The sequence below is a fragment of the Wasmannia auropunctata genome, unplaced genomic scaffold (assembly GCF_000956235.1).
Source record: "Wasmannia auropunctata unplaced genomic scaffold, wasmannia.A_1.0 LD336026.1, whole genome shotgun sequence".
NCBI classification, from domain to species: domain Eukaryota; kingdom Metazoa; phylum Arthropoda; class Insecta; order Hymenoptera; family Formicidae; genus Wasmannia; species Wasmannia auropunctata.
This window is the reverse complement of record NW_012026864.1, coordinates 1811290-1837444: the sequence shown is the minus strand read 5'-3', so window position 1 is coordinate 1837444 and position 26155 is coordinate 1811290. Positions and strand designations below refer to the sequence as shown.

Genomic DNA, 26155 nt, shown 5'->3' with positions numbered 1-26155 from the left:
ACGTGAAACGAGAAGAAACGAGCACCGTAGCGCCGTGCAGAACTGTGAAGTTGAAGAAATTCTAAACGGGAGATGATCGAAATCGTCCGAGGAAGCGTTAAAACAAAGAAAAGTGCGTGTGACGGAGACGCTATTGTTTACATCAATTTGCCACGAGCTCTTATCATTTTCAAGAATATGATCACACACGCACGTCGGTAATTACGAGGCTGCAGGTTTGAGGGAAGGATATGAAGGAATCGAGATAATAACGTGCGCTTCCCATTGTCCTACACGCATATAAAAAATTTTTTTTTTACCGTTAACAGAAAAGATCCACGCGCGCGGCAAGGATAAGCGTATTATAACTCCCTCTGTTATAAATTGTTAAGCAATATTCTTACGAAGGAAAAAGAATTTAATTGCCTCAGAACACAAAAGGCACACGCACGCGATTCGGACTATTTTCATAATAACGGGCATATAGTACGCGCGATAATGCGAGACGTGTTTTTTTTCCGTAGCGGCGAAAGAAGCGAGTCTTTCGTTAAAGTAACGATTTTATCTGGGGAGAAGAGACCGGGCGTTTCTAAAACCATGAAAAGTAACGCTTAGCTTCTTCGGTCACGCTCTAATTACTCTCGTTGTTACTCTACGGCCCGCGCTTTGCTCTCCTGAACTGCAACCGCAGTGCGCAGGACGTCGTTTCTCGGCGCGCACATCAGCCGAGGAGAGGCGGCACGCCGATTATTACGCTTGCCGGCGGCGACTTGACGGAGAAGACACGAAAGCCAGAAAGAAGAATAACACGCTCGAGCTCCGGTCGTTATCGCTTTTTAAATACGCTATTTGGGTGCCGCGCGTGTGACGAGCGAGCGTTTCCAGGCGCCGCGCGCGCGGCCGGATGTAAGAGTGCTTTTAAGAGCGCGCGGACTCCCTCGACGTGGAATCGATATACTTCGAGCGCAATAGACAGTCGTCTGCGATTAATAGTATAATTAAGCCTCAGAGAAAGCGACGATTATTTTGCTCTCGTTAATCTTCCACGTCCACATAATTGCGTGACTTGGTGTCTGAAATTTGCGTCATAATCGCAGACTAAAGGCGTAATTTGTTTCGAGGGCTGGATATAAACGTGGAAAAAGACGATCGGGTTTAGCAGCGGACTCGCGTGCTCGCGCGGATATCTCGTGAGATGACGTTCGCGGCAGACGTGCGTTTCAACCCACCTAACCGGTACATTCTCGGACGGTGATTCCGCTCGTCAGACCGGCTCGGCACACAAACGCGTTTATGAGTTCGAACGTTCCCATAGTAACGCGAAAACGTCACAAAGAGAGCCGTAAACGCGGCGCGCTCGAACAACGCGCTCGAGCCTGTCGGACTGTTCGGTAATTGGTTCGAAACAACCGTTGACGATCCTGACCGGCTGTCTGACGAGAGAAGTACTTCGCTCGCGCTTCGTCTCGACAAGCACACGCGGTCAAGCCTTTCGCGTAAGACTTGGCAAATTGACAAAGTGCGTGAGCGCCAAGTTCGAGTCCGACGAAGGACGACGATAAACCGATAGAGAGAGAGAGAGAGAGAGAGAGAGAGAGAGAGAAAGAGAGGAGTGAGACAGAGATGTGAATTGTCGAAATCACCGCGATCATGCTGCGATTTCGCGGGAATTTTACGTTGAAACGCCGCTCGTTTAACGCAGTAATTAAATTTCATTAAGATACCCGCGCGCATCTATCGAGAATTTAACGAGGCTGACAATCCGCAGTGGGATTAGTGGAGCGCGGTAATGAAATTGCGCGAGACCGTCTTTGTGAAATTGAATTCTCGCGCGAGGAACGCGGGGTATTATATATATACGCGAACGCGGAATCCCGTATATGTGTATACGCGTCCGAAACGCGAAATAACACTCGAGAATCCCTTTGTTGGCGACCTAACGCGCCTCATAAATCTCTCGCGTGTATGACAGGCGAAGAGCGTGCATCGCGAATCGGACGCTTAAAGAGCTATTCGAGCGAATGACGAGTCGCCGCGAAAGCGATAAAATGCAGCACGCGGACGAATCGCAATGCTCTCTTGTTGACCGCATCGGTGCCTCGCGGATCTTTTTCCGTTACTCGCGGTAATGCAACGTAGCGCTCGGCAAAAACTCTCGCAAAAACTAATGAGAACTCGATATACGAGAACGGATCTCAATCTGTCACAATATAGTGATCTCGAGATGAATGATAACATTTTTTTTTGTTTCTGTAACGCGTATTTCTCGCATCCTCTTTCCTCCTCCGCGGTAAAAGTGGTTATTGATTTCCCGCAAACATCGCGTTGAAAATGGAAAAGTCCGACTAGCACCGCAGCTCCTACGAAGTGAAATCCCATTGGAATCGGGAGGGGGAAAAAAATTCCCGAAAAATTCGCGGGGAAAGTTTCTGGAAGGTGGAGAAGTGAGATTGCAGCGCAGGATGGAGAACCGGTTGTCCGCCTACTGTCAGGTCGGCGGCTATCAGAGCGATTCACTTTTTTCGCGCGTTCCACATGCCTCCGCCTATCTTCACCCTCGAAAGAGTAAAGCTGCTCAAGTTCGGACGTCTGCAAAAAGCGAAAGTTCGCGGAAACGGAGAATCCTTCGTGCGTGAAGTCGTGCATTACCAGACAGCTAATTATGAAAAACATAGCTCGCCTGGAAGTAAAGAAATTTGGAATCTCTCGTCCGATTGTTACAATAACACATTAATCGCATACTTCAACGTCTACGTTTATATTTGTTGTATATGTTACGCTTCGAAATTCGAAATGATGAGATTCTTTTAAGTAATTAAAAGTTCCCTTTCTCTCTACTTGACGGATGTATCCCATCAAACCAGCAACGTTCGAACAATTGATTTCTATAAACATCCCGAGAGTCCTAAATGTCCGTACAGTAAAGAAGTCCCGTTAAAATAATAACTTCCCGACTATACTCTTGAAGGTCGGCGTGTTTTGTTTTTTTGTGTGTGTGTAAGACATCTGGACGCGCGTTCATTCAAAAAATCATCTGTTCTCATGACAGGTGTCGAATATAAAGTACCGGATACGCCTTACATACTACGATCGGGCGATGCTTACATAGACATCAGAAATTGCGAAATCGTAACAGGTGCGGTTTCTTTTGTATAAGAGTTTCAGCATGTCGAGTTATTATGTACGGGCCCGTTGAATCTTCGAGTTATAACGTCTCATAAAAAAAAAATTGTATTGATAACTTCAGTTATTTCGTTCGATGTGTACCGTGAAATGATTCACGGAATGACAGGACAGTAATCGAAAAGTGTAAACGAAATATAGATTAACAGCCAGAACACAGTGCGATGGAAAATTTTCTGAAAGTATCGACTAACAATATCATTTTACTGATAAGAAAAATCGTTAGAATCAGCAGGAAGTTAGATAGTGACTCACAGTCACTGTTACAAATCCCTATACAAATCCTGTTCTAAAGGGACCTTAGAATAGGGAATGAATAGGCAGCCCACCTACGCGGCTCTACCTGCGAAACAATCAATAAGTACAAACAAGCAGGTATGTGCAGGCACCGACCCTAATACAACCATTGATCCCTTCGTGGTTACTATGGAATTCCCTTTCAAATCGCATTTTACATGCATGTACGAAGCAAGAATGATTAGTATTCGGACAATCTTATGAATAATCTTTTTACACAAATTAGCTTGTAAAAAAAGTTATGTATTTAATTCCATTCGCCGAATCTCGGAAAGAATAAAGGATCATAGGATATACTTGCAAAAATATTTAATTAAATCGAAAAAATCTACTTAATGTTGCATTAAACTGTAAAATATTTTTTTTGTTTTAAATTTTATTTTGTTTTAAAACGCATACTAATAAATAATTATTTTAAGAGATATATAAAGACGTTGTATTCTATGCAACGTACACTCTAAAAAAAAATAAAATGTAAAATTACAACAATTGTAGTAGGTAATTTTGGAACCCATTATTAACTCTCCGTCGGTTGAATCTTCACAGGCACAGTCGAGTTTTTATTGTGAATTTTAAGAGAATAAAGAGACGAATTAAAAATTTGCATTTACATAAAAACTATATGAATTAAAAATTTACATTTACATAAAAAACTATAAAATATATTATTGCTATTGTAATTTCCCAACTAATATAAAGATATAAAGATACATTTAATTAGATAATTACAGATAAAAGTACTAATTTCTGTAAAAATGCACATTTTATATGTACATATATTTCCATTATAATATATAAATTGTGTAATTTTTACACATATTTTTTATATAGTTTTATATACATTTCTACACAATGTAAAGTCACGTATAAAATTAATTTGCACGAAAATATTTTTAATTTAAATATCAGTGAGTACTTACTCGACGAATTCAATAAGATCTAAGGTCAACAATTCCTGCAGATGCCTGATATCGTTCATAATTTGAGACGGCAGAGTAATAAAGATTCACAATCGTGGAACACGTGAACGTACGGTACTTTCCGAAAAACAAAGAACGTTCGCGAAAGTGGCAGAACTGGACCGTGTAATAAGACGGACGATCTACGCCGCACAACGATAAGAAACACACTGCAAGAGATGTCAGCACGGAAGTAGAAGATCGTCTCGATAGGATCTGCGCACGCAGAGAGAGATCCTTTATTTCGGGATCACTTCGGGCCACTCCGAGTTTTTACTTGTCTTTCTTTTCTCCGTTTTCCCCGTAAGTTTACTGGAAGTTTGCAGTCTAAAATAGATTCTAGATATTTCGATAAAAACAGGTTTCTTACCATGTTTACAAAAGACTTTTTTTTCTGTTGTAATAATCATCATCCATTATAATCTTCTGCAGGACTTTTTCTAACAATTTTAATTATACTTAAAATAAATATATCCAAAGCTTAGATAATAATTACTTCAACAGTAACCGAGCATATATTAATTCTTACTCGGATAACTCTCTTTTTTTTCGTAATCGGAAAAGAAAATCGATTCTCAAGTGAGATAATTGTTATCTAACGACTTTCGCTAATTCTTTAATTGGCAAACGTTAAAAAAGGATCCGCAGATTATGTAAGAGTTCAGTGTTCCGAAGAGACATCTCGTAAGATAAATATATAAATCAAGATTTAGCGACTTGGATTATAAAAGGTGACTCACGTTTGGAATTTACAAGCTTGTCTGCATACGCGCTAAAGCCGAGCGCCGCCGTTTGCGTTGACACGACACACGACCCTCGCGCCGAGATCAATAGGACTACCGAGAAGAGGCGACGCGGGAAAAGCAAGTATGTACAAAGAATTAAGTGCAACGACCGAACGACGTGACTATCTCGATCCAGCGCGACATGCCGCGCTGCGTTCGTTCTCAAGAAATGACGGATGAGAATATTCGAATTATTCGACTATAAATAAAATCCGGACTACAAATAAAATCAGAATCGTGATTTATTTTAGAGGATGATCTTGTTGCCGCGAGACTCGACTCGGAACGAGATATATATCTCTCTTTTTCTCGTTTCTTGAACTTCGGAGTTCTCGAGGGGCGTCGTTCAAACGCGACGAAAGAGAACAAAGTCGCGCTCGCGCTTCCTCTCACTTTGGCGAACTCTTATCCCGACGATTATAGAACACCCAACGCCGCGCGATATCCTCGCGGCTATAATCGCCGGTATATACCGTTACGGTAACTTACGTGCGGCGCACCGTCGTCGACCCGGTACTGCCTACTCCCGTAACAACCGACTGACCCAAATTCTACGACGACCATTGTCGAAGAAGAATCCGTGCAATTACGAAAGAACACGTTGTTAGCATGTATAATTGTATCACGGCTCGGATTTCTCATTAACGCCTTCTCCTATCATGCGATAACCTCAAGTCTCGAGAGTAAAATACACTCTCCATCTCTTTCTCTCTCTCTCTATCTCTCTTCCCCTGACACTACAGAGAAAATATGTATCGAGCGGCATTTCCTAAATTCCTCAACGAAAATCAGAGGAATGGTACACACACACACACACACACACACACACACACACACACACACATACACACACAATACTTCTAAATACATAAACTATTCAATAATGAATGTATTTGTTATACGCGCCGACATTCCCTCGAATCGAGAAATTGGAATCCTTTATTGGAAACAAACGTATTTGATTTGTAACAAAAAAAATTTTGATGAATCAAACAAATTTATCAAATTGATGAATAAATCAGAATACGAATATTACGCCGGTTTTCAGTTAAACTTTAGTAGAATTTTGTCCTGAAATATAAATATATATTTCGAAATCTAAAAGACTGGAAGAGATGCAATTAAATTTTTTCGAAGGAACACTAAAAAATCATATCAATTTTCAAGAGGTATCGTTCGATTTCGTCAAATATTTATTTTCGAAAACTCTGAAAAACTCAGCGATACGTGATAACGATCTCCCCCGAGCGATTCGACATACCTAATTATGAAAGAAATTCTTGCAATAAATGTCGGAATAAGATTCAACGTGGTTATCACGCCAACGTGCATGTATCCTCCAATTATCCGCCGCGCCGTAATCGAATTTATTATCCGCCGAAAATTAAATCCGACGGATTAAATTACATAGAAACGTGACGTGCACGCGGTTAATCACGGCGCGTTTATAATTGCATTAAAAACATCTCAATGAGGGCGAAGCGATTCGCGATCGACGATCGCCGCTCTTCGAGAGGAGCGGCCGGGTTCTTCGATCGGACTTCCCGCTCTCGATTGAGAGCTCGATATACCGGGGGGATAATCGTGACTTCCACGAACGAAGAAACTCGGCTCGGCACGGTTCATTGGCAGGGAAGCCGTTTCACGGACTCTCCGCGGGAATACTCGGACCGAGCTCGAAATCGCCGCGTTCATTGCGCCTCGTCCACGCGCCTCGGGCGAAGAGGAGTCGCGCGCTCCGCAGATGGCCGACGCGTCGATCCTGTTAAATCCCGCGCGCGGAGTGTCCGCACGTGTTTTGTCTACCTCGCTAAATCGAGAGAAATTTCATCGACATGTTCGCGTGAAGGCTTTGCGATGTCTCTCTGTTGAACGCGCCATTCTTCCCGGTACGCCGGCTGCGAGCGGAGATCTCTCGTCGATAATCGGCTGCCGATTATTGATTAATTATTCATTAATAATAGACGCATCCGCACAATATAGACGTCGCGCGCAGAGCAACTGTCTGTTGCGTTTTCCGTTATGAGAGTAGCCGCCGCTTTGCATTCTCACGCTGCGGTATACGTGCGGAAAAACCGGCGCGTAAACTCGCCGGGGCTCTCCTTCCGTCATCCCCGGACGGATTTTGCTGCCTGCTCAGGAGAGCGGATTGCGCAACAGGTTACACGGTTCATCGACAGCGAAACAATCTCTGGAGATCGTCGACCCTGTCTCGGGATCTTTACGAAATCTTCGACCTCACGCGATTCGGCTGTACGGCGGATCGAACCGATCGGATCGACCTATCGACTCGTTACAAATTGGACTGTTATTATCAGTGTCCGATTTCAAAACTTGGCTCTGCCACAAATACATTCGAGTGTATTTCGTCATTTCAAAATTATTTCTTCACTGACAAGTCAGCTGAGACGCACGTCGGCGCGTTCGCGCTTGGAAACAAATTTGCATCGCGCGACGTCGAATCGTTAGCGAATCGAGATATCTCGCACTCGTTATTATCACTTGTCTAAAAATAACAATTTCATCTCCAGCAGGGATACTTCTAAATAAACCAAAGTATATAATGCAAACAGAAAGCACTCGGAAGATTAATGGCAGTAAATCTCTCGCGATTATAAATATTTGCCGTTTCATCTCGGCACCATAAATTACGTTTCGCACGTGGCCTATACGTTTGATATCCCGGGATTAAAGTCGCGAAGAGTGTCGGTTACGAATAAATGAGCGTAACATCGAGATATCCTCGGCGTTTGCGATTTTAGCAAACGGGACTCGTTAGGCTTGTTGCGGCAAACGAGGTGTAATTTACAGTTACCTCCGGGCGACTGATAAATTTATCGAATCCTATGTGGGTTACTGGTGTGTCTTGCCGGGGCAAAAATGATCGGTTAGGCGCGTATAACATTCCTCCACCAGTGATGGTTTAACGCGAATTTTACTAACTATTCGAACACCGTATACGAGACAAAACGATACAGTACGTGACACTGATAGAATATACATAGTTCAAAATATCTGTGACAGATAGATAGAGACGAAACGGGATGTTCTGACACATCGCGGACGAACGAATTCTGCAGTTGAGATGTATGACAACACAGCCAGTGGCGCATGTCAAGGACCGTTAGATGAAACGCTGAATAGAAAAAAAAACGATCGTTTATATCGTATAAAAGCAGTCCCTGTACCATTATACGTTTTTATACATCAATACGTTTCGCACATCAATGCCGATCTTTCATGACAATTTTCTTTTATTATTTATCAATAAAATGAACGTCGTTAGGAATTGTCTGTATATCTCGCACCGCTTTGTCGAGAGATTTATCTTGTTTTTTAAAATTGAATTCACGTCTGGATTTCATCGGATTGCTCTCTACTCGAGAGGATCGAAAATATTTATAACGTTCAAACACGGGCAGACAGCAAGACACGTAACGTCCTTCATGGCTCGTCAATACATCCAGTTTCCGATATCGTTGCCAATCAATTACGCGCGACTCCGCAAGAACGTCGACTTAGACGATGTCTCTTTGCGATAATCGAACAAAAAGCGTGCAAGGATTACCGATTTCCAAGGTGGAAACGTACCTAATCGGGAACAATCCGACGGTCGGGAAAGAATCCGACGTGCGAGGATAATTTTCTAGTCTAATTTCCTAACGCCGCGAGGCACACCGACGAAGTGACCGATTGCGCAAACGCGGAGGGGAACGGGGGGGATTGCCAAGGCGCGCGAGTATATTGTCAAGCTTGAACGGGCGGCAGCAAGTAACGACCGAGTCATTAAACGTTCGTTCGCGCTTCCGGCGAGTGTGGGGCAAGAGGTCCGGGGCAAGGTCGCGAGAAAGAAGAGACGAAGGGAACAGGGTCGACTCTGAGAAATTTCAGCCAACCATATAAAAGATCGGGCTCTTTTTGCCCGCGCGTTTTAAATATGCTATTCGAATCATCGTCGCGCATCTGCCACACATTTCTGCAGGGCGACGGAACATTTGCTAATCGTCAATCAGATCGCCATCGTCCGTAGCTTACTTATTTTTCCATCCCCCCTCCGGATATTGCACAGCCAGCGTGACAAGGAATATTTCAAGCTGACGCGCAGAGATTGCTATCCTGTCTTGCGTTAAGTTTGTTTTTTTTTTTCAGCGTTTACATCGATAGCCATCTAACGGAATGGCGCAATCCGTTATTTCGAAAACTTAAGAGCGAACGAAAATTATTCCTTTATGTCATTGTTTACCATACCGTTACAGTTTTACATCTGACTTTTTTTTTCAAAGAGATAGAAACGGTGCAAGTTTCCTGTCCGGCGAATTTTACGCCTGGAGTAGCACGATCTATCTACATCTCTGCCGAGAGGATCTCTAAGCTTTCTCGACTACACGTGAAAGAAACGGAATTACAAACTCGTGCACTGACCTTCTCAAAGCGGTGCGCTGCGGGCTGGTCGCCGTGCTGGAGGGCGCGCTGCTGGAGGCACCGCCGAACGAGCTGGAGCAGGTCGTGTTGCCGGACGTGGTGATGTCGCTGGCCGTGGTCGTAGAGGCGAGGCTGCCCTGCCTCGAGGACGCTTCGCGATTTCGCGCCCCCCGCGATCTACCGGCGAGTTGCCGGCCGGCGCGGCGCGGCGTCGCGACGCCGCCGGCGCCGGCGATCGCGTTTCTCGCGGGTGCACTCGAAGGCCGGAGCAGGCCGGTGCCGGACGCGCCGCTGCCGTTGGTCTGCGCGGCGAGGATCTCCGGCGCGATCAGCGCGATGTCCGGCAGCGAATTCGGCGCCGAGACGACGACGGCGCGCCGATTGGCCGATAATTCACCGTTGCTGGCGCGTTGCGTGCCCTCGGGTAATCGCAAGTGACGCAGACGCCGCATGGACGCGCGCATCCACGAGTTCGCGGTGGCGGCGACCGAGCCGGCGGCGGTGGCGGTCGTCGTCGTCGTCGTTGCCGTCGCGCCGTCGCGATTTTCGCGATCAGCCGCCTCGTTCGTGGCGTTGCAACGCGCGGCGGCCTCCTCATCATCGTCCTCGCCGTCGTTATTGTTCCCGTTACCGCTGCGATGCCGGCGATGCCGTTCGCCGCTGCGACGATTGTTGCCACTGTTGTTTTGACGTTCGAGGAGAAGCGCGCCGCCGGAGGGTGGCCACCGCAAGCCGCCACCCGCTAGGGACTTTGCCGTCGCGGTGACGGACATCGCGACACTGCGGCTCGTCGCCGTCTCGCAACGCTCGGAGGCGCGCCTGCGTCCCGCGCTCCCGCCGATGGAACCGGTGGGGGCAGCGCTCACCCTCCCTACCTGTTCGCCACGTTCACCGGCGGTCGCGAGGGACTCCGCGGCCCGCAGGCACTCCACTTCCTCGAGCCACGACCAATCCACCTCGGAACCGTCCGAGCAGACGTCCTCGGGCGGACCGGTCACTGATTCCGCTTCCGGCGGCTGTCTGCAAGCACAAGAAAATACGGGCTTAATCTTCGCTACAACAATTTCGTTGAGTTATGCGGGTATGCTTCGACGTAACGCGAACGATTAAGCCGAATGCTGGCGAAACAGCTTTCTTTTTTCTGCTGACGTTACGGGAGAATAAATTACAAAATTATACATGTATCTTTCAGTGATTATAAAGAAAAACAGGGTCACAATAATAGTATCCGTATCGGTAATATTAATTGACCGATAATTTATTTGGAATCAATGGGATTCGTATCGCTTAATACCATAAAATGCAAAATGAAAAACTGCAAAATATATTTCAGACTTTATTTTCAACTAAATTAATTTAACTACTATTTTTCTCGATTATTCAGATAATAACAGCCAATCGATTTCTTTGCGTGGCATGTCTTTCTCTTTAGATACATTGTAAAAAATGTTCTTCACGTCGAGAATTCAAACAATCTACTTTTTAGACGCGAGAGCAACAGGTTTCCCCGCCTCTCTCGCCGAACTTCAAAAATTTCCGTATCAAAGCGCGCGCGGGTTCAACAAACTACATCCCCGTCTCGCGTCCTCCCTAATTTTACACGTCCGCACGCGTCCGTCTTTCCCCGGCCGTGACATATAAGGCATAATAATAACGCGTGCAGAGAAGAGATTCGAAAGAGAGAGAGAAAAGGAACTCGCCTATTCCCCGCACGGGCGTAGCACGTGCCGCTTCGAGGGGTCCAAAAGCGTCACGGAAGGCTAGACGAGAGGAAGAAGAAATGTCACCTCGATGCGGGCTCCACGCCTCCGCGCACACGACCCCCGGCACCGCGTACCGTGACTTCCGGTACGAAACGCAACGCCGATGCGAGCGGACACGCAGCACCGCGACGGTATATCCAACAGTCCTATAGCGCATCAAGATTCAAGCACCAACGCGGCGGGGCCGCGCGGCCAGAAAGGCATTTCTACACGCCGATCCCCGTGGGTCCCTGGCGCACCCCACATCCGTCCCGACGCATCGGCCACCGGAGACGACGAAGGATAACAGGATACGAATCGCGCGCCCTGTACACGCGTGTGGGAGCATGAGCCGCGTCGCGGTCTCCGCCCCGCTCTAACCCTCGGCTTCTAGACGCGGCGGGGAACGTCGCGCGATTACGAATTGTGGGAGGATAATCGTAGGAATGTGGGTGGAGAAGCTCGGTAATTTCTCCTCGTGCCTCGAAACACAGAACATTGAGTCGTTCGCAGGTGTGCGGCCACGGGGATGGAGAAGGGGGAGATAGTGGTTAGAGTGATTACAGCAGACGATTCAAGTCCGTGGAGGAAAGAGGGGAAAATTGTGAGAAAGTATGACCGCCGCGCTATATATACGTTTGTAGATAACGCGCGGGCGCGCGCATTTTTATATGTAAAATAAATTATTTGAAACGTACAACGCATATTCGAGTGTGATTTGTTTCACAGGAAGGACTTTATTTTTCGAGAAATATATCAAAAATAGATTTTCGCTATTTTCGTCGATGCTCTTTTTTATATGTGCATGCATTTGCGTTTAAAAAAAACCTGTGCTCAATCATTAGTGTAAATTCAACAAAACATTAAGATTATAATAGAGAGAACGGCTTTATAGTTGTATTAATGATGTTTTTCTTTTTTAATTGCATGAGAAATCAGGATTTGAATATTTTGTAAAGAATATTAAAGTGCTGATTTCTCAAGTAGCATAAAAAAAAGGATGGCATTAATAACATTATACATAATATTCTTTACAAAATAGCTGATTTTCGTGTCCAGAATTTATTCTCTTTATTTAAGTGAAAAATGTAGGCTTCTGATTATAATCTTTTTGTCCGCTCTATACTTTCTTTTCTCTGCATGTTACTCATACATCTACTTTGGTCGCTTGTGACGCTATGCAAAAGGCACGTAGTGATTCAGAATCTCTACAGTAATAGGACTTTATGCCTGAATCTAGTAGATTATCTAGTATGTGCCGTGGAAGCTTAATAATTTCAGCTGATATCTCAGCATTGTCCGAGAACCGCCGAAGAATGTAGGTTTGAATTATTATACGTGATAAAAAAAAAGTGAAATGCATGACAGACGAACATGATTTCGCACTTTAATATCTGCAAACAAACTCTATACGGGCGATTTACGCAACGCGGTTGCGTGTTAATTGTGCAGTACTTTTTTTTCTTATTCTCCATCAATCTCGCGCGTCGAGCCAATTCCAAATTTTCTCCGACTGCGGATCGTTGTAGATTTTTTTTCGTTTGAAAACCGCCTCGCGCGCATCGCGGACGTGCAGCGAGGCATTGAGGGATTTCGTCACGAGGCAGCTAGTGCGCATAACTGCGACGCGCGGCTTTCCGGATGCGTAATGTCCGACCGACATGCGGCACGGCTCTCACCGTATTGTGCGCGAGTCGCGCGCGTGGGAAGTGTTTCGCCGATATAACAACTGAAATTTGTTGTTCAAATCCCGCGTGTCCGCGCGGGGAAACGGGAGGGAGGGAGGGAGGGAGAGAAGAAGAGAAAGAGGTGAGGCGCGGTGTGTTCGTGCGCCCGATGACCCGATTGCTTTCGCAGCGCCCGCGGCGGTCGCGTATCAATCCGACTTTCTAAAACGCGGTCGTGCCCTTTCCCAGCGGGTTGGTCTATCGATAACGATATATCCGCCGTTCCGCGACCCTTCAATGGCCCAAAAAAGCTTTTTCCGCGCTGGTTTATTGCATTTTTTTGTGACGAAATAATCGCGTCGCTACGATTTTTCGTTGTAAATGCGGCAAAACAGATTTCCCGCAATTTAGGTGCGGAATAAAATAAACTGAACTCGCAGCTTTCCAAACATGATTACTTAAATGTTAATATAGCGCAACGAAAGTCCACAGTTTTATAATTGCAATTACAAACGCGGAACAGTGATTTAAACGCATATGCATCCTTTAAAATAAAAATATAACATAAACATTAGGATCTTCGTGTATTTATTTAGATCCATGTATTATACTTGGATTCTAATTTATATATGTGCTTATCGAATTTACTTTGAGAGCGAGAGATGTGTCGTGACAGAAATCTTTGTGTTTTCAACACAACAAATGAATTTTCAGCTCGTAGATTTCGTACCCTTTCCGGGAGAGGAGAGACTCATCTCTCCTCCACGTATATTCCTTTATTTCTATATTTCATTATATCTCTGTTCTTTATCTAATCTTTATAGTCATCCCGCCTTGTCTTGCAACTCGCATCTCCGACAAGCGTTACGGCCGCGGCGCGGCGGCGGTGGCGGGCGTCTCGCTAAGACGCGCCGCGACCGCTCCGCGGATTATAATCCGGGGAGTGACTTTCTAAAACGCGGTCGTGCCCTTTCGCGACGCGCCCATATCAAACGACGATATCGCGGACGTCGCGATTATAATAATGGGCGACAGAAAGATTCCCTTTGCGCGCGCGGGTGTCAGTATCGCGCGGAGCTATTGTTATTAATTATTTCCTACGCGGGCGGAACAAAAGCGGCCGTTTCGCCATTGTTGCGAGAGGCCGCGGATACGAAGGTTGAATCGCGCTCCTGGAACGCGGCGTTAACGAGCAAACGGAAGAGAATTACGGGGAATTGCAGGCACGTTACACAGGGTGGCGGCGATTAGTAAATTATCCGATCCGCGAGAAAAAGTAGAATAGCAGCTCCTTCATTCGTTACCGAAAGCAACGATACTTTATTCTCATGTATTGTTTCATTGCGAAGAAGAAGAGCGGAAATATATATGGCTTAACTTTTAGAAGACCGCACAAATGTTACATCTTCGATGATAAAAAAAGGAAATGTTCTTCTAATTCGCACGAAAGTCAATATTTCACAATTTTGAGTTTTTTTTGAATTTTGCTAATTACGAATCTGAGAACAAAATCAAAAAATTCAAAATAATTGAATGCAGTTTAGTAGATTATTTTTGCTAATATGCTTGGCGTCGCTAATTACAATATAAGCTCGATAACACATTTAAAAATGGTGAATCCAATATTGATGAACAAAGTATTTTAAATTTTGTAATTTTGTGTTCTCGAATTTATAATTATTTGAAAAATCGATAAGGTACCAAGTCCAGTATAAGTCAATGTATACATAAAAAAAAATATTTATTTGATGATCACAATTTGGATCCATTATTTTAAATTTCGTGTTTTTTACTTCAAATTCATAATCAGATCAGAAAAATCTAAATATACTATTCATACTAAAATATAAAATATAAATATAAATTCATACATAATTCAATAAATAAATAAAAAATTATTCGTCTACAGGACCGCGAGACATCTCGAAATCAGTGTGATATTTTGCATCTTATTAAATATGTATGTATTTTTTCCTAGAACGAAATTTACATGATTAAAAAAAAAACTCGGCGATTCTCTAAAGATTGAAATGCTACAAAAAATACGACTATTTCTCTTCTCGTATCGACATGTTCATCGCTAATTTATCGTTTCGTATAATACCCGTGCGTTATTACGGTACCGGGGACCAGAATTTTCCGCTTTCACATGTCATACGTAATATTCCATCCCTCCGTTAACGTTTCATTCGATTCGATGCGGGGGGGCTTAATTCGTTCGCATGTCCGCGTGCTTACGTGAATGCTCGCCTCGCGACATCGTACCGCGAATCATCATGAAAATCCATACTCCGTACTATGTCATTTACCTCTGCGGTTTGACCGTGATAATTTTTTTTTCTTTTTCAGGTGAGAGCTACGCGTTCGATCCTTTTATAGACTCCGAATGTTCACTTGCCATCGCTCTGATCCAGCAGCCGTTAGAAAGTTTCGCTATCACCAGAGAGAGTAAATCTCTCAAATTTAAGAAGTCTCCCGGCTCTCAATTTTGCAATTAAAGAACAATAACGAAGAGGAAAATGTACACGCGTCGCGCGTGAGCGTGCGCGGCTGGAAATCCGAAACGTGAAAATGTAAAAATCGAGAGTGATTTTTAATGTAGGTGTCGAGTTCTCTCGCTTCGGTGCGGCAGTTACTTCAAAGGTACTGCCAGCTGAAAGCTGGGCTCTCTCTCTCTCTCTCTCTCTAAAATTCTCGAGTTTGCACTGATGCTAACAGCTTGAAAGGACAGGGCATACGTAATGCGCTCGCGGTCGTCAAAGGGGGATCTGCATTTTCATTGTCAGTGTCTTAAACTTCGAACGACGCGCGACGGGATCCCGCGCGTCGCGCACGTTTCTCATCGTCGCTGAGGCGTGTGTGCACGTCTCTCCCGAGCGAGTCTCTGAATCGAAACAGTTTGCACGCTCGTTAAGGCTCTCAGGCCTATGTAAATATTTCCGGCACGAAAGTGCGCTTTCCTGCCGACGTGTTCGAGTCTACCTATACGCGAATTCTTATATTCGAGTCGGTCGGTCGAGCGATATGAGCTTGCTCACCGTGAGAAGTCGCTACGGAAACGGATGAGATTTTAGCCGAATTATAAGCGAGGCCAAGGAAGAAGGAATTTCTTGTAAAAACATCTCGCGGTCCTCACGGTTCAGGAAACGCAATTTTAATTCGATTTAAATATTCATATACTTTCTATTTGACATGAATTATTGAGAGAAATTGGACGGATTTGTCAGAGTTGTCGAGTTTTTTTAATAAAGTTATTTGTCGAGAAAATTAAGCTTTTTAATTCTGTTTTAATTTTCAACGATAACAAAAGTTGCATTGGGATACTAGATATTTTTTCGTGAATGGTTTTTTCTCCTCGCGGTTTTAATATTAGATTCTTTTTTTTTAATTATTAATTTACGTTATGTAGAACGTTATATATATAATCCTCCCGAAAAGTTAGGTGCAACCTCGTTATTTTCTACCGACGTAAAGTATATACGATCGAAAACACTCGTTGCATGAGTGAAGCATGAAAATGTATAACGGAAGCAATCGTACCTCGTGAGAAAGCTGGGCGCCCCACGATCGCCGTTGGAAATCGACGATCCGCAGCGATGCTCCTTGAAACTGGTGGATCTATCGATACCGGGAAGTCCGTCGGTAAAAGTCGGGTTTAGGCTCGTCCCTTCCGTCCACGATTTACGATGCGACTTTTGAAAGGAGCGCCTCTTGCTCCCGCGCTCGAAGGCGACGTCTTCCTGGCCGCGTCTCTTGAGAACGACTCTCGCGCGCGACTCCGAATCGACGGAAACCGATCTGCCCTTGGGCGAGTTGTGCTCGCGGAACCTGCTCGAATTCGGCGTGGCTTCGCAGACCGAATCGTCCGGCTGGACGTCGTACTCGCGCGGCGTGACGGCGCCGTTCGTCTCCTCCGCGTCGCTCCTACCGCTCGCTTCTTTATTCGCGATCCTGACGGACGACAACTCGACGGGGTAATTGACCCTGTCCTCCTCCCCGCCGATCAAGAGGCTCGCGGGGGATATCGTGCGATTCGGGTCGACGTTCTCGTTCCTCGCGCAGCCGGAACAGCCCGTTTCCGCTTGGTCGTCGTTGTCATCGTGCTCGGCGAGGAAATCGAAAGCGTCGTTTATCTCCCGCGTCTCGTACGTCTCGTCCTCGTGCCTCGCCTTCGTCGAGGCCTCCCTCGCTCTTTCGTAACTCGGCACCGTCGCGTGGTCCACCGTGTCCTGCTGCTGGGTCTCCTCGTTAATGCCCGCGCAGGTTCTGCGTATCACGGGCTCCAGATTCCTGGTGATGTCGCGCACCCGCTTGATCGTGTCCGACGACACCACGTCGATCCTCTTGCGGATCGGTACCACCTGATCGTGGCCCAAGGTCACCAGGATGTCACCCTTATCGAGGCTGTTCAGCACTCGCTCTTGCTGCCTGGTAAGAGAGAGTTTCTGCTCCAGCTTCGGCGGACACACGTCCAGCAGATGCTCCTGTTCGTCGGGTGTCGCATCGTTCACGGTGACCCGCGGCACGCACGCATCGTTCGCAAGATCAATCAGATCGCCGTCCTCGTTGGACGCCATCTTACGACGATTTACACCTGCAACGATAAAGAGCGCTTCCGTTAATTGATATTAAACGAGTGATGATGCATCGCTCAAGGACGGAAAAACTTTCCTTATTCAATAGTTCAAAAATGATATAGTAAACATAATAATATATAAGAAATAAATAATATATAATAAAAGCTACAATTTTTATAATTTGTAAAAATTGTATATTCTAAATACATTTTTTTATATATTTATTAAAAATCAATTTATTAGCTTGTATTACTCTAGAGTATACATTAATTCCACGTTTATGACATAAGCTAAGTGCTTAGAGAAATCGTGTACGCGTCGTTGATTTACGCGATATCTAAGCTGGCTATTATACCGATTTAAACCAACGATTACACCTCGAGAGTCATCCGAGATGATCAGATTAACCGAGCGAAGTGTGTCGGCAGTTTTCATTGCAACCTTATGAACCCGTCCTAGATTCGCCTGACCCGTTCAAGAAATCTCTGGTCGTAAACCGAAGGAGAACGTGGTTCTCTCTCGATGATTGACCGCCATAGAACCGTCTCGCTCGGTCGTTCTAGCCTCCCACAGACATCAGACTCGCTAATCCATCGTGCTGTTTCCCCAATTTTTCTCTTTCTTTCACACATACATACACACGCGCACACGGAAAGAACAATTTTTGCTGAAACCAGGTCTGAAAATAATTTTTGTTTAATAATCAAAATAATTTTGTGCAAAAGTCAAAATGATTGCTAGAATATTAAAATGTTTTATAGCAATACTCATCAGTTTTAACATTCCAACAAATTATTTTGATGATCAACAAAAAATTATTTTCAGATCTGGTTCAAACTTTTAGCAAAGTTTGTAAACCTTTCAACAAAATCGTTCTTTCCGTGCACAAACTCACCGTTCCGTATATACCGGAGAAGGTTGTGCAAAATTATACCCGCCATGCCGTCAGAGAGATTCGCGACCGTGTCACGTTCGCGGTATCGTTCGCAAGCTCGCCCGCATCGGGAACGACTGAGATCCGAGGAAGAGAAGGCGGCATTATCATCATAAGTGTTCGTAATCGTCGGCGACGATTAACGGCAAGATACTAAGTGAGCGATGTGCAACGGGTGAGTTTAGCGGCGAACAGTGACGGCGCGCGCGCGCGCGATCGGCTTTCATTTTTTATAACTTCACGACACGCAAGAACCGCCCGATCTCCTCTCTTCCGTAACTTACACCCGAGACCGAATGTATCGTCGGGAAATGTTGCGACGTCAATCATTGACGCTTAACGCACGATACTCTCAACGTTTAAATATTTTGCAATATTACGTACATGTACACTCGTCAACTATAAAAGGTTGCAATACTTTTTTTTATCATTTTCGGAACACAATCTGTTCGCCGAGCGATTGGTTCCTATAATCAATGGATCTAACCAATTACGTTCAATCGCTCCACGAGCAAAACTGCATTCCAAAATCCCATTCAAAATAAAAGGTGTTGCAACCCTTTTAGTTGATGAGCGTATGTATACCTACATGCGAAACGTGTATTACGTTTTATCGTGCCAGATACGTTTCGATTGAATTATTTTACACCTAATTTCCGACGTCGAAATTGCGATAAGCTGGACAGTCTGCGTTCTGAACTTTTCTTCGCTATTTTACAATTTCCTCGACTTTCACCGATCCTCGTGCCAGATTCGAAACGGCTCCGTTATTATTAACATGCGGCAAGGCCTCTTCTGTCCGGTTATCGGTAAAAAGTTCAAATAAGAAATCTCTCGCTCGGCTTTTCTCGGATGTCATTTCACCAACGCGAGTACCGAACAGCGTCTTTTTCGGATCCGTCAACAAGGAAATTGCGTCCGCACGCGCATCATGCACACACATATAGGTACACCAGCAACGTATTCCTTTCCGCTGACGGGGGGGGGGGGGCGGGGGAAACGGTTTCTTTTTTCATTTCCTGCCGCGCGGATCTCGAAGGAGATCGGACGCGAAGCGAAACCGCACACAGTCGATATTCCTACTTCACTACGGCTCATAAACCACCGACGAATAAATGTGTACACCTACCGTCCGTATTCCGGTCTGCGCGGCAAGACTAAGAATCGTCTAGTCACCGCGAATTGAGTGCACGCCGCGCGAGCAAGTCACCGCTATACATCGGTATGTATATCGGTCGGAATAATCGTCCGATTCGTTAGCATACAGCAGTGTCACGAGTTTCGTACAACAATCTCGGCATATATGTATATATATATATGCGTATGTACAGTTTCCAACTGTACATGCCGTTTCGCCAGGAGAGGTGAATTTTCACCCGAGATGCATGCGCCCCATTAAGGCGCGTCTCCTCCCGCTGATTAACGTCCACGCGCCACCGGTTAACATTTCCGCGGAATTATAACAAGCGTCGGAAGCTAATTAGCTGCACTAATTATCCGGCGCTCAAACGCGTCCGCGAATGATGTAACGTTAGTAAACCTATAAATAATCCGCTAAACAGCCCGAGGAGAGCTCGGAATTCGCGAGCGATGAATTCGCGAGGAGGGGAAGGGGAGGGGGAGGGAGAGGGCGGCCGTTCGACCGTCGGCGCTCGAGCTGATTAATTATCGTCGACGCGCGAGCGCGCGCATGTTATGAGTTCACTTGACATGGCACACAAATTTATTCGTCGCCGTTTAAACGCTCGGTTAGGCCCCGTTCTCACGACCCCGCCGGTCCGCCAGAAAGCAAACAAATGACGTAATTGTATACAATTACTCGACCGGCGGCTCTCTCTCTCTTTCTCTCTCTCTCTCTCTCTCTCTCTCTCTGTCATTCTGCTCACGTATAACCGAATTAACAACATTACCGCCTGCCTGCAGCTCTCTAATATGTACCAAGACGCTCCGGCAATAACAGAGAGGAAACTAAATTCGCGTGCGTATCCCGCGGAGAAAAAGCGTCTCTTCAGTTTTCCAAGTACAAAAAAAACCGTCTCTTCCTCGGTTTCAATAAAACTTGACGAGCGAGAATACTCGTCGTGTGTTAAATTAAACTGCGGGTGAGTTTAATAAAAGATGTAAGTCGCGATATAACTGACAGAAAATTCCGAGTCCTTTCCGAGAAATTCCAAACTGCGGCTTTATTGTGTGGGTGAATTTTATTTCAGATATTTTTCTACACTCACAACGTGCTCTGAACGAGACCGTGGAAATTTTCTCGTTTCTCCGACGTTAATAAAATACGCGGCTAAACGTACCCGACGTCTTGATGACATGTCGCCGTACGCTCGTATACGTGCATCCGCTCGTCATGATGCGAAGAGGTGCGAGCACCGGAAGGTTAAATATAATCATGATTTCTACACGTGAATTAAGAAAAATCGCCCTTGTTAGCCGGTGAGAAATTGAAAAGTGCGCACGCAAGGCGTCCCGAGAGGCCGCTTAAAAACAATAGCCAGAATCTTTCGTTTCGCGAGACCATGGGACTCCGCTAAACAATAACTAACGTTATAATTCTTGGAATACCATAAACGTGTTAATGGTATTCCAAGAGTTATTCACCTGCGCCACTTACAGGCTTATTAATCACAAGTTGCAAGCGCTAATCAATTACGAGTAGGACTTTAGGAGTTAATAACTAATAATAACGGCTAATAGAGCTAATAACGTGCCGCGAGGAAAAAAAACCTTGCACGGCTCGCGAGCAATCGGTCCAATGTTGAAAATTAAGTTGTGAACATTAGCAATAATAATAATTATTATATTTGTAATTTACGAGTCCACAAAACATTTATCTGTTGTAACATCGCATGGAAAGAATAAACATACATGGAAAGAATAATTTTGCTGAATCCAGAGCTGAAAATAATTCTTGTTCAATAATCAAAATAATTTTATTTCAATTCAAAATAATCAAAATAATTTGTCCGAAAGTCAAAATGATTGCTAGAATATTAAAACGTTTTATATAGCAATACTTATCAGTTTTAACATTCCAACAAATTATTCTGATGATTCAACAACAAATTATTTTCAGATCTGTTTTTAGCAAAATTTTTAGACCTTTCAACAAAATTGTTCTTTCCACTGTACTCCATGCGATTGAAAAAGGAAACACTAAATTTTGTTAATGCCGTGACACACATTAAAGCAAAGGTCGCAAATTTGCATCGGTTTACATCGCATAAACATAAGCAATCTGACGATAACGGTCGTCGGCGAGTGTCGTATAGAAAAAGCCGAAGGTGAACTTCGCAGTGGACGCTCGTTTATTTCCAAATAAAGAAAAAAAAAGTGGATCCGCACGCAGCGCTTTCACCGTATGAATTATATATAGTCTCGCGCCTATCCGCGAAAGTCCAACACGACGTGTAGCTGTGCTGCAGCGTCTCTAATACCTGACTGAGAGTGAAGCGAATCGGACAGATCTCCGCGACTGGACCGTCTCTCGCGAGGGACCCCGTTGGGAAAGAAAGAACGCGCCGGGACGGTTATCGGCGCGGCGCCACGCCGCGAATAACGCTTTACACGCTTCGCGTGCGAATACATATTGCGCGAACGGTACTTTCTCGACGGTAATTAACGCAATCCTCGGCGGCGGACGGCGCGGCGGTGCCGCGAGGAGGATCGACTTTTCGAAGTATCCGAAGCCGGATGCCGGGAACCCGCTCTCCACGCACCGCGCCTCTGACTCATCGCCGAGCCGACCGTGCTCATCGTGACGCGGGTGATCAATGAAGGGAGAGACAACCATGCCGCGAATCGCGCGCGGTTCGTTGAACTTTTAATCGCGCCACGCGGGAGAGCAAGGCGGGTCATACACGCCCGACACGCGCTCGTAAGCGTCGGCGTGTACAGGGTGTGTCGAAGGTCACGCTTCCTTCCGCGACTAGCGAGCGAATGTTGTCGATCGTTAAAATTCATTTCAACAATGGGTCTCACACGTGACAGTTTGACAGCGGAAAGAGGAAAGGCGACTCGAAGAGTTCGAGTAGTTCGATAGGGCGGTATAGCTGTCACACATTTCGAATACACTTCCCTCGCGCGAGATTCGTTAATTTGTGTGGGCTCCCTTGGAAATTTACAATTATTTCCCTGGTGAAAATTTTTCTTAAAATTCTTCACAATAACTTTACGGAATTTTATATAACTTTCTAGAACAATTTTTTATATTTTTTGTACGAATCGGAACACTTTTTAGAAATGCTGAGAAAGTCAATCTTTCCTAGAATATATATGAGTTCTAAAATATTCTAAGATTTCTTTTTTTAGAATTTTCGAAGAAACCTATAAAATCTGAAGAGATTTTTTAGAAATCTCCATAAATTTAAAATGTGAAAAATTTTAAAAATTATGAAGTATTAATTTTTTCAACAGGGCAATTTGCTTTTCAAATTATTCGAAAGATATATGTTGTTCCGTCAATCTGCTGACAAAGACCGATGTCGCGGCACATCCTCCGATGCTGTAGCTCAGGGAAAGTACATAACGCCGGAGACACCCTATATAGGCTTTTATTGCTGCGCGCCGAGAGTCGCTCCCACGTTTCAAGAATGCGCTCACGTCGCATCGGATCGCTTCCTAGCGCGCGCCTTTTCCGCATCCTCGTGCATCTTAAGCTTCACATTACCAACGTCATTTGCTGCTATTTCAATTTCAGAAATGCTGGCTTGTGAGACGCCGCTATCCACGGCGCTCGACGTAATTTAGAAAAATATAAAAAAATTACTTCGCTTTACGACACGCTCGATTTTACGTATAGAGTCGTTTTGACAGCCTTTGACTGTCGCACTCCAGCACGGCGCTTTACAATCGATCGAACGTAAAAATTCCGACATTAACACGCGACTCGGATAACAAGTGCGAATGGTATGCGCAGTTGATGATTTCGCATCGAGAATAAAGCCTCGAGTTGTCTCTTTGTTTGAAAAGGCAACGCCTCCGTCATCGAGCTATGCCGATGCGTCGTAATTACATCGTTAAAAATGCATCGTTACTGATTAGCTCGAGGCGGTGATGATAAATGCGGGCGGCTTTTAATCATTATAACACCAGATGACACTTGAAAGTTACATTATATCCATATATCCATATATACTTTTTTAAGTCTCAATATTTCCCATTTATCGCTTGTGTAATTTTTTCAAGAGTAAAAAATAATATATAAAATGTTGTAGAGAAACACGATATGGCACTTGGAAATTACATATCTATATACCTATTTTTTTTTAAGTTTCAATAATTTCATCAATGCTTTTCATTTATCGCTTGTGTAATTTTTTTTCATAAACAAAAAATCTTATTGCAGTAAATTAAATAAGATTATGATTTCGGAATTAAGTAGTGAAGCTTGCATTGGCTATTCGGAAACCACTTTTTCCCTTTAATACATCATGAAAATGTAGAAATATATCTTGACAAATTGAAGAATAGCGAAGAATAGTTAATTACAAAAAGAAGATCTAATAACAGAAAGATGCAATAAATATTTGTTAAGGTAACAGGTACAAAATCGACTTTATATTAAAATTCAATTCAATTTCAATTTTTAGAGTTTTACTCCGAATTCGAAAGCTGGAAAACATTATTGAGAATCAGATATCTCTCCTCCTAAGTAGGTAACACTCGAGTTTGGTATATGAGCCATTGAGATGGAATGTTATACTACCATCTCAGTTTTCAGCCAGAGACTCTGGCTTTTCGAACGAATCTCCGGCTAACCGCTCTGAACTTTCATTTTCATCGTGTGAAATATATGATGTGAAAATTTTTATATGATAATAAGACACAATTACGTCTTATTGTTAGTTTAAAGATTTGTATAAACTCAACCTTGACGCAAGACGAACAGTGTGTGTGTGAGAATAGCTCATTCAAAAACGTTAGATATTCGTAGAGGCTTCGCGTTTCGTCACTGACTCCTCGACAAATTGCAATCCCCCCGCGATGTGGAGTGCGAGCGAACACGTGAGAAGAGCCGCTCGTAAACAAAACAGTCGTGACAGCAGTTTCGATAACGACTGCGCAGACCTTTGGTCCGTTTCAGTCTCCGCGTCAGAGCAAAATATTTAGTTTCGGTACATTGAGCAAATAGCGCACGCAGACCGGAACGCGGCCGTAAACGCTGAAAACACGTGCAGCAACGATAAACAAAGTATCACCTGCTGGGTCTTCTAGCTCGACGCGGATCCACATGTTCGTTATCTCTCGCGAACTGCAAAGTAATCGGAGTAATTGTGGCAATTAAGAAATTGCGATTAGGAGCATCGCAAAAATGTAAGTAGGTGTGCGGTAAGTTAGAATGACGTATGAGAATTACATACGATGTTAATCCTTAATACATACGATGACTTTCCGATCCTTTCCTGTACCACCGACGAGACACTGTTAAAGACTGTCAACAGTCAACCCTGAGTTACACTTTCGTGACCGTCAAAGAGCCCGGAGGATCCGGAGGTAATTGCAGAGTGACGATGTTATCGACTATTGACGTAAATTTACACGAAGAGAATTTCTTTTTAAAATAATTTCCTTTTAAATTTACCCTGAAAATCATGTTAATCGTGGGACAACATAGTATTTCGACAAATTTTATAATTTTTTGTTTTTTTTTACTGTGCACTATAATACAATTTTGTTGTAGTATATATTTTAAAAAATAGTAAAAATCACGTAAAATTCGTCGAAACACTATGTTGTCTCACAATTTACATGATTTTCAGGATAAATTTAAACGGAAATTGTTTTAAAAGGAAATTCTTGTCGTGTAAATTTATGTCTAACACGATTTTCAGGGTAAACTTTAAAATAAAATTCTTTCCGTGTACGATTATTAACATAAATATTTGAACAATATATTATTAAAGTCACGATTTTTTTATTATATAAATGCTTTATAAATAAGTACATAAATATATGTACTTGTCTAAAAAACATTGATCTAATAATAAATCATAAAATTAATATTATTGGCTAATTGCTTAAATTTAGCAATTGTTAAACAGCCACACTGACTCCCATAAAATTGTCAGTCTTTAATGGTATCTCGTCGGTGCCTGTACCTACACACGATGAATCATTTCGTGCCCGAGTTAATTTTCAACACTTTTACAAGTATACAAACATTAAATAATTCTTATTTATGCTTTATCATTTTTAGAAAGTATTAATAAGATTATGTACTAAAAAAAAAATTGTATATAAATGTTATAATTAATTACAGCCGATACGAATGACTCACATAACAAACGTGTTTGTGAAGAGTCAATAAAACTCATCTTTTTTAAAAAAATCTGATCCGACGCCAGCGTAAATAATTTAAAAAATGATCTGTATGTAAAAGAAACATCTGGATACATTAAAGGGAAGTATAGATACGGTGGGTGCGAAGCTGACTTTCATTTCGGAGTAAACGTATGTGGATTTATAATACCCGGAAGGAGGGCCTTAGCGTCTAAATCGCCAAGGACAGTTAATATTTAGACGAGTAAGATAAACCGCCCCAAGAAGAAATCTAAAGATGTCGCGGCAAGTGTTTGACACTCCACCGAAGTCTTTATGATCATCGA

At 43.9% G+C, this 26155-nt stretch overlaps 1 protein-coding gene across 1 annotated transcript in view; it reads right to left on the bottom strand.

The window, feature by feature from the left end:
• Positions 1-17611, bottom strand: part of LOC105452782 — a 49981-nt gene extending 32370 nt beyond the window's left edge. Inside the window, exons 1-2 of the mRNA XM_011694192.1 lie at positions 16575-17611; positions 9626-10645 (exon numbers count right to left, since the gene is read on the bottom strand). Of these exons, the coding sequence (XP_011692494.1) occupies positions 9626-10645; positions 16575-17611 (2057 nt within the window). The remainder of the gene's footprint in view (positions 1-9625; positions 10646-16574) is intronic.
• Between the last annotated feature and the right edge of the window lie 8544 nt (positions 17612-26155).